Source organism: Nyctibius grandis, chromosome 10, assembly GCF_013368605.1.
Source record: "Nyctibius grandis isolate bNycGra1 chromosome 10, bNycGra1.pri, whole genome shotgun sequence".
NCBI classification, from domain to species: Eukaryota; Metazoa; Chordata; class Aves; order Nyctibiiformes; family Nyctibiidae; genus Nyctibius; species Nyctibius grandis.
Window position 1 is genome coordinate 5,046,748 of NC_090667.1, and position 12,905 is coordinate 5,059,652.

The window sequence follows — 12,905 nt, forward strand, 5'->3', positions numbered from 1 at the left end:
TAATTAGCCAGCCAGAGCCTGATGCACACTGTTTTAACGGAAAACCTGTGAAAAAGGCGACCCACAAGAGATACTTAGAACATACGCTGTTTCCAACCATGTTTCAAAATGCTATCACAAAGTATTACACAGCATGATTGGGTAGCCTTAGCCCTTCAAACCTTTTCTTCAGGACTAATAAAAGGAAGCTAGTTAAAAAGTTAATGTTTTCAAAACTCATCCATCTAGCCCCCACAGACTCCTCACCTCGAGTCAGATGCTTACCTAGCCCCATCTAGGGTACAGTTTCAAAGAGAAAAAGTTCTCAAAAATGAAAATTACTTTTATTTTTCACTTTGATACTCATAAGACTACAACTGTTCAACAAGGTAAACATAACAGTTATACAAAACATATGTAACTATTTACAGACTTAACTGTACAAAATAACTTAAAGCTTACAAAAGTTTCATGCAACCTCTGTTGACTGACACAGTCTAGGAAATCTCCTTGGAGAAGCATAAAAGATCTTTGAATTTATTTATTTATTTAATGATTCAAAAAAAGGATGTTGCAAGGCTTCATCAAGAGTAATTCTTTTGGCTGGATCATATTCCAGCATCCTGCGAACAAGGTCAAACAGACTTTGATGATCTGTGTCTTGGCAATGCATGAATTCCTAAAAGAAAAAAAAAAAGGAAGCATTTTTAGAGAGATCTTTCACAACTGCAGATCTAACAAAATAATAAAAATGTTGTCTCCTACCTTTAAAGGCTTACAGCGTCTCCTAACATACCGTCCTGCAGAACTGTGCTCGTCCCAGTCCAATTGGTCATGGTGAAAATAATGCTTTCTGCATGATTAGGAAAATAATTTTAAGACAGTGTCAGTGCGTAAAGTGGGCAGATGCTTTTCTAAGAAGTTTTGAAACACCATAAAAGTGCTCCTGCACATCCCTCTGCATTTGGGAGCTAACATCTCTTTTAGCTAATATTTATTCACAGAGACCTGTGGCTTTTCTATTACCACTGTCACAATATTTGGAATACAGGCCCTTCAGTATTCCAATCAAGAAGCCACTGAAAACATATTTTCCACTACCGACATTTAAACAGATGGATGCTTTACAGTGTTTCAAGAGAACAACTTGGTCTCATCTGCTACAAATAAAAGACAGCTTGTCAATCTACCAACTTTTAAAAAATATTTATTATGAAATCTGGAGCGTTTAAGTGGTTAGCAACTATTTAACAAAATCAGATATTCCCAAATGTCTCTAACAACTGTACTGCAAATACATGACACTACCAGTGCAAATAAAGTTCGGACAAATTCACACCTCAGCATCACATTAACACTGCTCCATAGGTAGCATCTTATTGTTTAAATACTACCTGAATCTATTCCAATTGCAGCTTTCTAAGTTTTTTCTAGTTTTTCAAAATGCATTGTGAATCAGCTGGACAACTGTAATAAACTAAATACACTACCCAACCCAGAATTATTGGAATTCTACTGTAACATGAGTGACAGTATTATCTAGATTAGCTGGCAAGGGAATAACTTCTTTCAGAAAGAGAATGGACCATCAAATCTCACGTGCTCTGGATTTTGGACATATGGGGGTTAGGGGAGAACCCTGTGCTGGCTGCTTCTCCTTGCAATGGATATGGGAAACTCCTGCTGCATGTAGTTATCTTTGAGGAAGAGAGAAAGATCACTGACACACATGTCTGAGGGACATGAAGGGACAGTGTAAAAGGCTGGCAGCTGTATTAGCAAGACAAGACCCTCTTTTTTTTCCTCTCAACATAGACATTCTGATGACAGCAGGTTCCTTATTGTCAGTTTATAGAAAAATGGGTGTCTAATACTGTTCTGGTGACCCTATCAAACTCAGCTTTAAAGACGTAAGAACATTCATACCCAGTTACTGTTCAAGAGGCTGGCATTTTGGTTGCTGGCAAGTCAGACTAAAAGCAGAAGAGAAGACTACTGTCAACTATTTAATTCATCTAAATCTGACACAACTTCTTGCAATAGACTAATAGGCAACAAAAGGCCTGGAAGTCTCTGCTGATCTTCAGAAGCTCACAGCTAACAATGGAAACATTAAGTTTTCTCTTATGATAGGAAAATATTAGGCAACTTACTCCTTCTATAATGAACTTACCTGGATTTCTTGATCATATGAGTTGGCAGAGGCCCTAGTATTCTTTCCATCATTGCCAAGTGTTCTTTACTATCATGCGTCTGTGTGAAAAAAGCAATGGATGCACTGATCACATTTTTCTACTCTCAGCCACTTGGTAACAACACGTCTACAAACAAGGTGTTTGCCAGAGTACCATCACAGTACCTTTAATAATTTAAGGTGATAATGTATAAAAATAGATTATGCAGTGCAGCTTGTTATACAGCACTTTCTACAGCTAAGATGGCCCCTGAACAACAGAGTCCATAAACCAAGTTTTGTATGAGTATGTTCTTTACTCCTAATTCCAGCAGTATCTTCAGACTCTAGATAGGCTTCATCATCCAAAAAGCCAGAACAGATGATCATAAGTAGTCTGAAGGAGATATCAAAGACATCACATTTTCACATATGCATGCTGTCTTCACAATCTCATCGATCTAATACTTAAAAAGCCTGTAAGGTTATGCCTTTTACTGTGACAGTTGTAACAAAAACGTTCAATTTAACGTTATGTACGTACCTGAAACACCGTAAATCCTAAGTAATACTCAATGAGAATGCAACCAATACTCCAAACATCACAAGGCTGCGCCCATCCCAAAGCTGCAAAACAGGCAAAGTTTGTTTTACCTTTCAATATATTCTCAAAACCTGTAATCCACAAAGCACATGCCCAGTTTCCATGCATTTACTGATGCCCATTTTCCCTCTCCACACCTCTCCCTAAACCCTGGTGTGAGAAAGTGGGAAAGGAATATGTTTGGACTTCTGTTTTTAGAGTATTTCTTTTACTGTTTACTCTCAAGAATCCTACCACCACCATCTGTGAGAGATGACTGAATCATTAGAACCATAAGCAACTACTCCAGATTATGAAGTAAGGTCATCTGAATGAACTGTAATTAACTGTCAGAAGGTTTAAAAGTCTTTACTGACCTAAAATAACCTCAGGAGCTCTATAATGTCTTGTAGACACTAATGTGCTGTGATGCTCATCATCAAAAGTGGCGCTTCCAAAATCAACGACTTTGATGTCTGTGTTTTTTAAAGTGCGTTCATCGCGCTTCTGAAAGAAAACCAAAACACTGTTAGTATTTTTTAAAAGCATGCTTAGGCAAAAGGTATTCATCACATTATCTTTATCTTCAAAATACCAGTTAACATAAAATGCTAAAAATTAAACCTACGTAACAGAACACTCCTTCCAAATACATCAATTCCTGTTCAGCTCAAGCTCCAAGAAAGCAGTTGGTAACGAAGTGATTTAATCTGAATACTCAAAATAGCTCAGTGAAGACCTTTCCCACAGTAAGAGAGCTCCTTTCCTCTTTTGTTAACCTTCAAGTTAACTTCAGTCAGTTGTTTTCTCTGTCTAGGTTTTTTCTGTCCATTGGTGCATACACTCATTTATATCATTTTAGCTCCAAAATAAAAAAATAAAATCAAGCCTTATGCATAAACTAGAGGCAGTGAAGTCTGTACTGCTTTTCTGTCTCTAAGAAGTTTTTATACTTCAAAACAAGAGCAGCAACATAAAAAGAAACTTGTATTTCTGCCAGTGCTAGAAGTGATTTGTGCAGACAAGTTCTTACCCTAATGTTGTGTCTTAGTGTTTTCTTAAATTTAAAAGGGAGACACTGGTCAAGAATAGTCCTATTCAGGGTCCATGCCAACTATAACACTGCCCAATGATCAACATCACATGCTGATGACAAACATAAAATTCATCTTGGCTATTAAGCCAAGGACTGCAAAACTGACAGGCATTTCACACTGCAGGGTAATCAGACAGAAAGCAAGATCTGACATTCCTCTCAAAACACAGGGACGCTTTAAAGAAAGGGATTCAAATGGCTTAAGAAACGTGAAGGAAAAAACCTGGCTAAATTCAAAGCCATTAACACAATGCTCCCTATCAATGCCAGAACTTCATTAAACAGCAAAGAACTTGACTAGTGATCAGATGAAAGAGTTTAGTTTGAATCAGAGCAAAGTTACTCACTTAGCACAAAAAAAAATTTCCAGGGAATGTAACTCTATCACTTGACCTTTCTACATACTTTTTTTTTTTTTTTTTTTTAAGAAAGTTCAGATGAAGACAGAAATAGCCCAATTCAAGCTGGGAGAAACAAAGAATAAACTTACCATTTTGGCATTGTACTTCACTATGTAATCAGACTCCACGAACAAGATATTTTCAGGCTTTAAATCTGTATGAGTTAGTTTATTATGATGTAAAACTACAAGGGGAAAAAAAAAAACAGTATTCCATAATTAATACATTAATTTCCCAAAGGAAAGAAAAAAACAGAACATATTTGTAAGAGTATTGAGATTTACTTACAGTTTATAGACTGGCAAATTTGGTAAGCCATATTTCTAATGTCATTAATATGAAATGGCAGAAAGCTGTTTTCCTTAATAAAGTCATAAGTACTAAGTCCCAGCAGCTCAAAAACAATGCAAACATGGCCATGATGATCAAACCATTCCAGCATCTGGACACAGCGGCTTAAAAAAGAAAAAAAAAATAATAAAATTAAAACTCAATTTATTGAATAATTATCTTCCGCATATCCTTAGTATGGCAACTAGTCTAATTTTATACTTACAAATTGCTGCTTGGATCCATGGTGTTTAAGTGTTCCAACACCTGTATTTCTGAACGGGCTGCTTCCCGGTATCTACCAACATTTTTCACAATTTTAACTGCTACATGCACTCCTCTCCTTTAAAAGAAAGTAAAGCACAACTAATTGAGTCAATTATTGTTAAATATCTACATCCCCAAAGCAGCTCAATTTTAATAAAAGAAACACAGGAAGATTAAAGGTCATTGAGAATTATGAGCTGGATTAGGGGAATTTGACTTAAGCACATTGCACTTAACCAGAACTGTCTTAATAAAGAAATGTAATAGCGCTCCTTCCTTTGTCAAATACTCATAGTGTATGTTACATTAACTACTGCTCAGTCTTATTATCTCATCTAAGGTAGCATAAACATCAGGAAGCCACCTGCAAGATGATTAAAAAAAAATTAGCAAAGTTCTTCTTTGAGGAAAATACTGCAAAAATCTGACATTTTTTCCTGGAACCTGCACAACTTGTTGTGTCTCTTTTCCAGTGCTCCTACGGAATCAGGGAATTGAGAAACTTCCGAAGTTTAGATTATTTTGTGCTGGTGAAAACTGACCTGCACTCGGTGTAACATTCAAACTCTAAGGTTATTACTTAAATGGAACACAGATACAGATACACACAGTTCATTCTATCCCATTCACTCTTAGACAATTTTTAATTATCTCTGTAGAGCTATTTAGGTTCTAATGACTTATGAATACTGTCTGCCCTCACAACACAATCTCAAGCTCCTGAACTGACTTCACTTGTGAAATGACAGAACAAACAAACCAAAGGCAGAGGAAAAAATACTAGAACCATGTCACAGAACTGCAGATATAAAACATATGGTTAAAATAATCTTGAGCTTTACTGTTTAAAACTCCTAGCACATACAGAAGTATGTAAAAATACAATAATTTTCTTCTCTTCCACCAAACATGCCACTGCATGGAAGTAACCATTCCATCCAAAAAGGATTAGATACAGGAGTACTTTACATTCAGAAAAACTTCAAAGGATAATGCTGATTACAGAGACTGAGAAAAGAAATGTACAGCTCGACCAATTCCAAGCAATTGCTTTCACTAAGAAGCAAAACTTTCTCAGCATCTCACCGCATCATCTTCTAAAAGTCAGTCTCCCATATCAATTCTGTACTCTACACACCCTCACATTCTCTAGTTATGGCAACTGCACTTGTAGAACCAACAGCAAAACATAATGAAGTAAAACACAGTTCTCCCTCTTTAAAAAGGGCAGATGGCATCTACTTAGTAGTCAGTAGTTATACATGTGGTTATACAGCTCGTACAGAAAAAAAAGTATAGTTATAAAAAGGTTTAGTTTTTAAAGAAACCCTCTCTAGGCAGATGTTTCCAAGACAAACGAGGTTAAGGAAGTTCATTGTTAAAAGCAGATTCTCAAAAGCTTAGAGGAAAAACAAAGTATTTCTCTCTATACCATCTTGTATAAGGTCAATATCATCCAAGGGCCTTTCACATAGCAACAGAGGAAAAAAACACATTTATAGTATTCGAAGAGGTGACTGAAGAACCTTAAAAACAATCAGGGACAGCTGTGGTATCACCTGAAAATCCTTTAAAATTTTAAACTGGAATTAAGCTTACAAGGTGGCTCTCAAAAGCAGTATAATTTATTTCTTAAATATACTGCAACACTTTATTTGAACTGTGACTTTCTTCTAAAGAAAACGTCCCTGAGCTTTAACTTCTGAGCTAAGTCGTGTCTTTTATCATGAGATCCGCTTATAAGGATAACCAACACTTACATATCACGATCTATGCACTCCACTACTTTTCCAAAAGCTCCTTCTCCTAAAGTCGCAACAATTTCATCTAAAAAGAACAAACACAAGTTAGAATTATAAAACTACTTAAACAAGAACGAATATTATTAATGTAGATTTTAAAATACATTACAAAGCATAATTACTTTAAATCTCAGCATCTGAATGCATTATTTTATTCAACAGATGTCATGAAAACAGTTAGCCAAAAAACTATCTCTTGTTCTAATCTCAAGATTCAAGTTCATTTACTAATTGAAACTTTCTGAACACAGTATTTAAATTCTACGGAAAAGAAGATATGCAAAAAAACAGAAAAGCACAAAAAAAACAACAAAAAGAGCAATGAAGATTTCTTTAGCCCCCCTCCTCTGACATACTATTCTAAACAGATTTTTTGCTGAAAAGTTTTTAAAAAGTGTTGAAAAATATTCTATACATCTTGCTCTTAGAACGTCTCCACTTTCACAGATCAGGTGACCCTCCTCATCATCCTCTACACTCCTGGATCTTTTCCTTCGATGGCTCTTCTGGAAACGGCACCAAGATCGTCCAGCCAATCAATATATCAGAGTGAATTCAGGGTAGATTACGCAATTCATTCAGCGGGGAGATATTCAGGCATTCAGTTACACACCAGGCCACGAACAGTTGGCAGGAGCAATTTCAAATTCAGTCCCCAGAAATTCACAGGGCACAGTTTATGTTACAGAAGAAAAACATGGCAAGGAACAGATTTTCAGATAAATACTTAAAGTGATAAAGCAACAGAAAAAACAACACAATTTTGTCTCTTAAACAGTGGCTTAACTGAAGACAGATTAAGAATGCAACATCACTATTTCTAATACTTTGCTAGCAAATAGCATAAAACAGTATTTATTTACATATCTAAGCTTACAGTCAGATGAAATGTTTCTATTTTTAAAATACACACTTTATAGAATCTAAAAAAAAAATCAATTAATTTTTACTTCCCTCATGTTTAGAGAGAGAAGAAAAATTATCCTGAAGTCCTTAATTTGCATTGTATAATCTAATACAACTTGCTGTTTTCTATTGCAGAAATGTGACATAAAACACCCGGAGCTGAAGATGTATCAGTGGGCATCATGCCAATACTGAGAAATCTGAGAGCATGCCTTCAAAGGAGGCAAGCAGCAAACTCATCCCATCTTCAGTAAGACATTAGCTGCTATTAGCCAGGCACGTGGCTTATCAAAGTTTTCTGGAATCAGGTGTAGAACTGTAGAGCTTGTTCTTATCAATTTACCAGACATGCATGTCTCACAGTTCCAATTAAGCCTACATTAAACAGGCATGTCACTCCAATTACTTTTAGTAATAGGATGTATGGCAACTCACAGTCTGCCTGAAAAAACAGTTCACTATGCTGTAAAACTAAAAAGTGAAACTGTACTTTGAAATAGGGCAGTTACCTGCTTTCCATTTCGAGACAACATTTTTCAGATTAATCTCAGGGATCTTAACTACCGGCCACCTACGTTCCCATTTTATAACTAGTACTGATAATAATCACACCCCCCACCCAACACTGATCCAAAATTCTCAACTAACAACACACTCTCATGCTCACAGATGGACTCAACTACAAATTCTTTTTTAACAATATGGTATTTCTTAAAGTACTGTGACCAGGAATTGAAGCTCTAGCGCTCACTTAAGTCTATTACCACTAATTCATTAATAATAAAGTTAAAAATTACTCATACCGAATGCGATTGGTGACTGGAGCAATGATGTCTCTTATGCTTCCTTTTATGACTACTTTTCCTGCTCCGACCAGAGGATTTGCTATAGTGATGATGGTGACTCTTTTCATAGTCTCTCTGATAATGCCTGTTGTCATACACTTCACAGAAGTTATTTCTGTATTCCTCAACATATCTCCGGTCATGATGGTCTCTTTCATTTATGGCTCTATCGTCCAAATAATGACTGAAAATATATTTTAAGTGAATGTTCTCCACTTCAAAAACTTGAGGTTCCAACAAGATAAGTGACTTGAGCTGAGTTACAGAGTTATATAGTATCTGTCTTTACACCAAGAATGTTTTTTAATTGACTCCCTCCCCAAAAATAGTGCAACTTTTGATGTTACTTTATTAGGAATCTAATAACATTGTCAGTCTCAAATACATAGCAGCCATCCACACGAACAATATATAATCTGTCCACAGTTTGCACAGTAAATAAGAAACTCAGACTCAAAAAGCAGAAACACTTCCTAAAATATACTGAGCAACTCAATTACAATCTCCAAAGTCGCAGGATAAAGCACTCTCAATACAGCAATAAATCCCTCCTATGCTTTCAAAGCTCAAAGTACTAAAAAAGAAAAATAAAACCTGGAGACTGAGAGAAATAGCATTGTTCTTAGTGCTCTGCATTAAGCATTAAAAACCTCAGAGAGTATCTCGATCAAGGATCTTCTGCACAGAAAAAAACCTTTAAGAAAGCTTCTGAGGCAAAGAGCCCCCATACTGCTGTACACCTACCCCTTCCAGCATTTTCTAAGCACATGTATGAGCTCTTAAAAGAATACAATGGGATCTTCTCAAGGAAAAAAACCAGAAAAACACATCCTTCCAGTGAAAGCAGTGTGGGAGAAAAAGCAAACCACCTGCAAATTAGTAAGAGAAACTCATACTTACCACTGTATTAAATCATTAAACAAACTTTCTCTTCCTTTTGTTCACATTAATGAAAAGGCATACTTTTTACTTGAAATTTAATATTGAATGTATTCAATACCAATACTTAACTGACAACAGTGAAGCAAACAAGTAACATTTACTTGTTTTTATTAAAGAATATCTATTTAATGGTTCAGCTACTGTGTTAATAAAATCAACTACCTCTTAAGCTTGTCTTAAGTGAACCAAACCTTAAGGAAGTACCAACTTCAGGCACTCAAAAACTCTTATCCTGAAAATGTATTTATTTTAGACATGATAAGAAACATTAGCACTACTCAATTCAGAGTCTTATACCTTTCTGAAATGTGATTTGGTTTATAGTGCTTGCTTTCTTGTCCACTGCTGTGGGACCTTTTCCTGCGTTTACGGCTGCTACTGTGCTTTTGTTCATCCCAGCTCTTTCTGTCGTCCCATTCAGGACAATGAGATTGTTTTGAATGCCGCATCTGCCACTAAAAAAAAACAAAACCAAATCAATAGAAACATATAAAAGACACAAGCATTACACTGGTATTTGTAGATGCAAGTCAACTACTGTAGTTTGATCAAATATAACAGAGTTAGAAAGACCCATTTCCTCAAATAGTTATTTTTCCTCAGCTTCCCCCACGTATTATTTTGGTTTGGCGAGCAGACGTAGCTTTCTCATCCTAGCACTGTAACACTGTTATGAAACACAAATCAAGGTTAAACAGGCCAACTCATCTTCACTTAATAGCTTCAAACATGTCATTAAAGCCTGTTTTAAATAAACTCTCAAGTGACTAAACAGAAGCATTTCCTTAAAGAGCCTTCTGTTGGAGAGAGGCCTTAATCTTCAAACAACCTCTGTGACAAAACCTGGATTTTGTTCTCCATACTATATTGTAAATAAGTTACTACAGGAAACTCAAGTATGTACAATCAGTCTAAAAACTCTTCTCACAAATCTATTTACAGATCCCTGTTAAACAGAAACTTTTACAAAGTTTTGGCAACAATCACAGTGAACTCTGACATATTAACATGTGACACTGTAGTACTATGAGTCAGCCACAATTTTTGAACCCTACTAGCATGCAAATATGCGGGTGTTTTACAATTCAGCTGATTCGCCAAAGACAAAACCCACCAGCTTCCGTTGCTGGATGTTATATGCAGGAATTCTGTGTTCAAACAGGTACATGCACAACTGAAAAAAAAAAAAAAAGAAATTAAAGCACAGCTGTAGAATTAAGAGTATAACAAAACCAACCATTATTTGATTACTCCTGTTTGCCAGGAGTTTTGAAAATAAGAAAAAGTTTACATATCTATTTCAGTATGTTCTGAAGAATGAAGAATGAACTAATACAGGACAAGAAAAAGTTTCCATAGTAAGCAGTGACAGCAAGAAAAGTATTTTAGAAGCAAAGACAGCACTAAAAAAAATCATGATTGTGTAAATTTACACAGAACGTCGGCTGCCTCTATACCAACTGAAGGTATTAAGAAGGAAACTTTCAGAATGTGTAAATGGCAAGCCTGTTCTGAAAAAGAGGTTTTCTGATAGTTTCATAATATTTGTGACAGGCTGGTAGTTAAAAAAAACCACAATAGATACCTGCACCAATGTTTTTTACAGAAATCTGTTTTTAAAATACAAACACAATGCAAACAGAGGGGCAAACTGTGCAAAAATAAGTGACTGGTACACCATTTGAGTCAGTCACAATCTAAGACTCGCAAAAGCCTTATTCACTTACAACACATTAATAAGAAATAAAAATACAAATGTATCGAATGACGAACATTCGATACTGAAGGATCAAGACAAAATTAAAGCCGATCAGTGTTTCATTTACATGCCTAAATTTCTTCTCTTCTTACCCAACTCCACAGCCATTTTCCTCTATTTTCAACCTACGTAACTCAAATTATGAAACACACTCAGGTTTCAGTTACTCTACTTTCAGGGTGAAGAGTTCCCCCACCCCACTCAGTTATAGGTGAACTGAAGATTTGATTCTGATACTTATGATTGCCTTTTTTTTTCCCCCATTTGGCAGAAGGCAGGCTGCAATAATGCTGTATAGTGGACTAATATCTAAACAAAATCACCATTGAAGTGTTCTGCAGACGGGGGCTTCAGGGTGGAAGGATGAACATTTGACACAGGAAACTGGAGAAAAGGCGTAGCTGAAGACTAACTGCTGCTTAACTGCACTCAACGGCACACAGAATTACTGCAATTAAGACGGAAGTTGCACGTTCTGTCCCTAAAAGAGCCAAGTAAATGCAAATGAGTAGGAAATTGTCAGAGTCGGTCTGTGCAAGGCCCGAAGTGGCCACAACCCATTTTACAGGAGCCACCTTAAGATTTTTTGACTATTATGCCCTCCCTCTAAAATTTATGCACTGAAGCACTTCACTTATGTAATACTGGCAGGTGACAAGAACATATGCATGCCTATATGGCAGGTGGTCCTAATCCGCATCACAGGCCGTTTTCACTCCACATTTTGCCATAAGGTTTCTCAACCAGGACCCACGGACCTTTTGTAAAAGATCCACACATAAAGCGCCTCAGGAAGGCCACAAACGTCCTGCCATAAGCTGCCTACACAGCAATTTCTAAATGTCTCTCCCCGAAAACTTGGCACGCTGCACGAATTGGCAGAGGTCAAAGGCTTATTCCTTTGAGATGACCGAAGTCCGCCGGGCCGCGCCGATGGGAGCGTCTGGGGGACACACACCCAGAAGCAGGCCCTACACAAAACACCCACTACCCCAACCCGCGGCCAGGAAGCCCACTTCCACGCCGGTGTCCCCTTGGGAGGCCTCTAGAGCCGTGGAGGGAAGGAAGGGCTCGTCTGCGTTGCCATCTGGGCAGGCGCCAGACACCTCCGTGCAGGCCCGGCCCAACAGCCGAGCTGCGCGGCCCCCACCCCAAAAGGACCCACGCACACGAGGCCCCAGCTCTACCCGCCCCAGCCCCCACACGCACCTCCGCAAAGGCCCTCTCCGCCACAGGAAACCCTGACCGCGGGGGTCCTGTACCGAGGATTCCTCCTCCCACCTCCACAATCAACTCCTCACGCAGGGCTCTACGCTCACCCTGTTCCTCCGTCACCAACCCTCTGCGCCCCCCCGCCCCGTTTCCCCGCTTCTTCAGCCCCCTGGAAACGTAAAGGAGAGAGGGAAAAAGGGAAGAATAAAAGAGCCCCAAGAAGAAGGCCGCTTCCACCACTTACAGCTGAAAAAACAGGCCAGCGAGCGCCGCGTCCGCCCTGCGCACACAAACAAAATGGCGGCCGCGACCGAGCGCCGAGAAACTGCCTCCTCCTCGCTCTCCCCTCTCGCGGGTTCTGTGCGGCGTGACGTCAGACGCACGTCACAACGGGCGGGCGTGGGACAATGGCCACCGCCTAGTGGAGGCGGGGGGGGGAAGAGCCGAGCCCCGACAGGCACCGAGGGGGCGGCAGAGGCCCCGCCCCGCCGCTGAGGCGCCGCGGCCGCAGCCGCCATGGCGGTCGCTCTGAGGGGCGCGGGGAGCAGTCGGCCCGGCCCAGGCCGCACGCCTCGGCCTGGCCTTTCCCTAAGCCCCTCTGAGAGGAAAC

General features: G+C 38.6%; 1 protein-coding gene across 4 annotated transcripts; it reads right to left on the reverse strand.

The window, feature by feature from the left end:
• Positions 1-301: 301 nt before the first annotated feature.
• Positions 302-12,643, reverse strand: CLK4 (CDC like kinase 4). 4 transcript variants are annotated; one of them, XM_068408674.1, is made up of 15 exons: positions 12,540-12,643; positions 11,407-11,564; positions 10,439-10,498; positions 9,622-9,779; positions 8,341-8,566; positions 7,047-7,137; positions 6,590-6,656; positions 4,789-4,905; positions 4,521-4,687; positions 4,322-4,416; positions 3,113-3,242; positions 2,697-2,779; positions 2,153-2,232; positions 745-832; positions 302-658 (listed from the first exon to the last, which is right to left on the reverse strand). In XM_068408674.1, the coding sequence occupies exons 2-15, from the start codon at positions 11,407-11,409 to the stop codon at positions 521-523; spliced, it is 1,503 nt and encodes a 500-aa protein (XP_068264775.1). In that variant the 5' UTR covers positions 11,410-11,564; positions 12,540-12,643; the 3' UTR covers positions 302-520. The 4 variants fall into 4 exon arrangements, with proteins under 4 accessions (XP_068264775.1, XP_068264776.1, XP_068264777.1 ...); XM_068408675.1 differs by lacking the exon at positions 11,407-11,564; XM_068408676.1 differs by lacking the exons at positions 7,047-7,137; positions 8,341-8,566.
• Between the last annotated feature and the right edge of the window lie 262 nt (positions 12,644-12,905).

What these genes read in the sequence shown, in the direction of transcription:
- CLK4 (XM_068408674.1), bottom strand. An exon ending in AGACGTTCTAAGAGCAAGAT is followed by an intron (nt 6,657 to 7,046) that starts GTATAGAATATT and finishes TGTTCTTTTTAG; the next exon opens with ATGAAATTGTTGCGACTTTA. An exon ending in AGCTCCTGAGGTTATTTTAG is followed by an intron (nt 2,780 to 3,112) that starts GTCAGTAAAGAC and finishes CCTGTTTTGCAG; the next exon opens with CTTTGGGATGGGCGCAGCCT.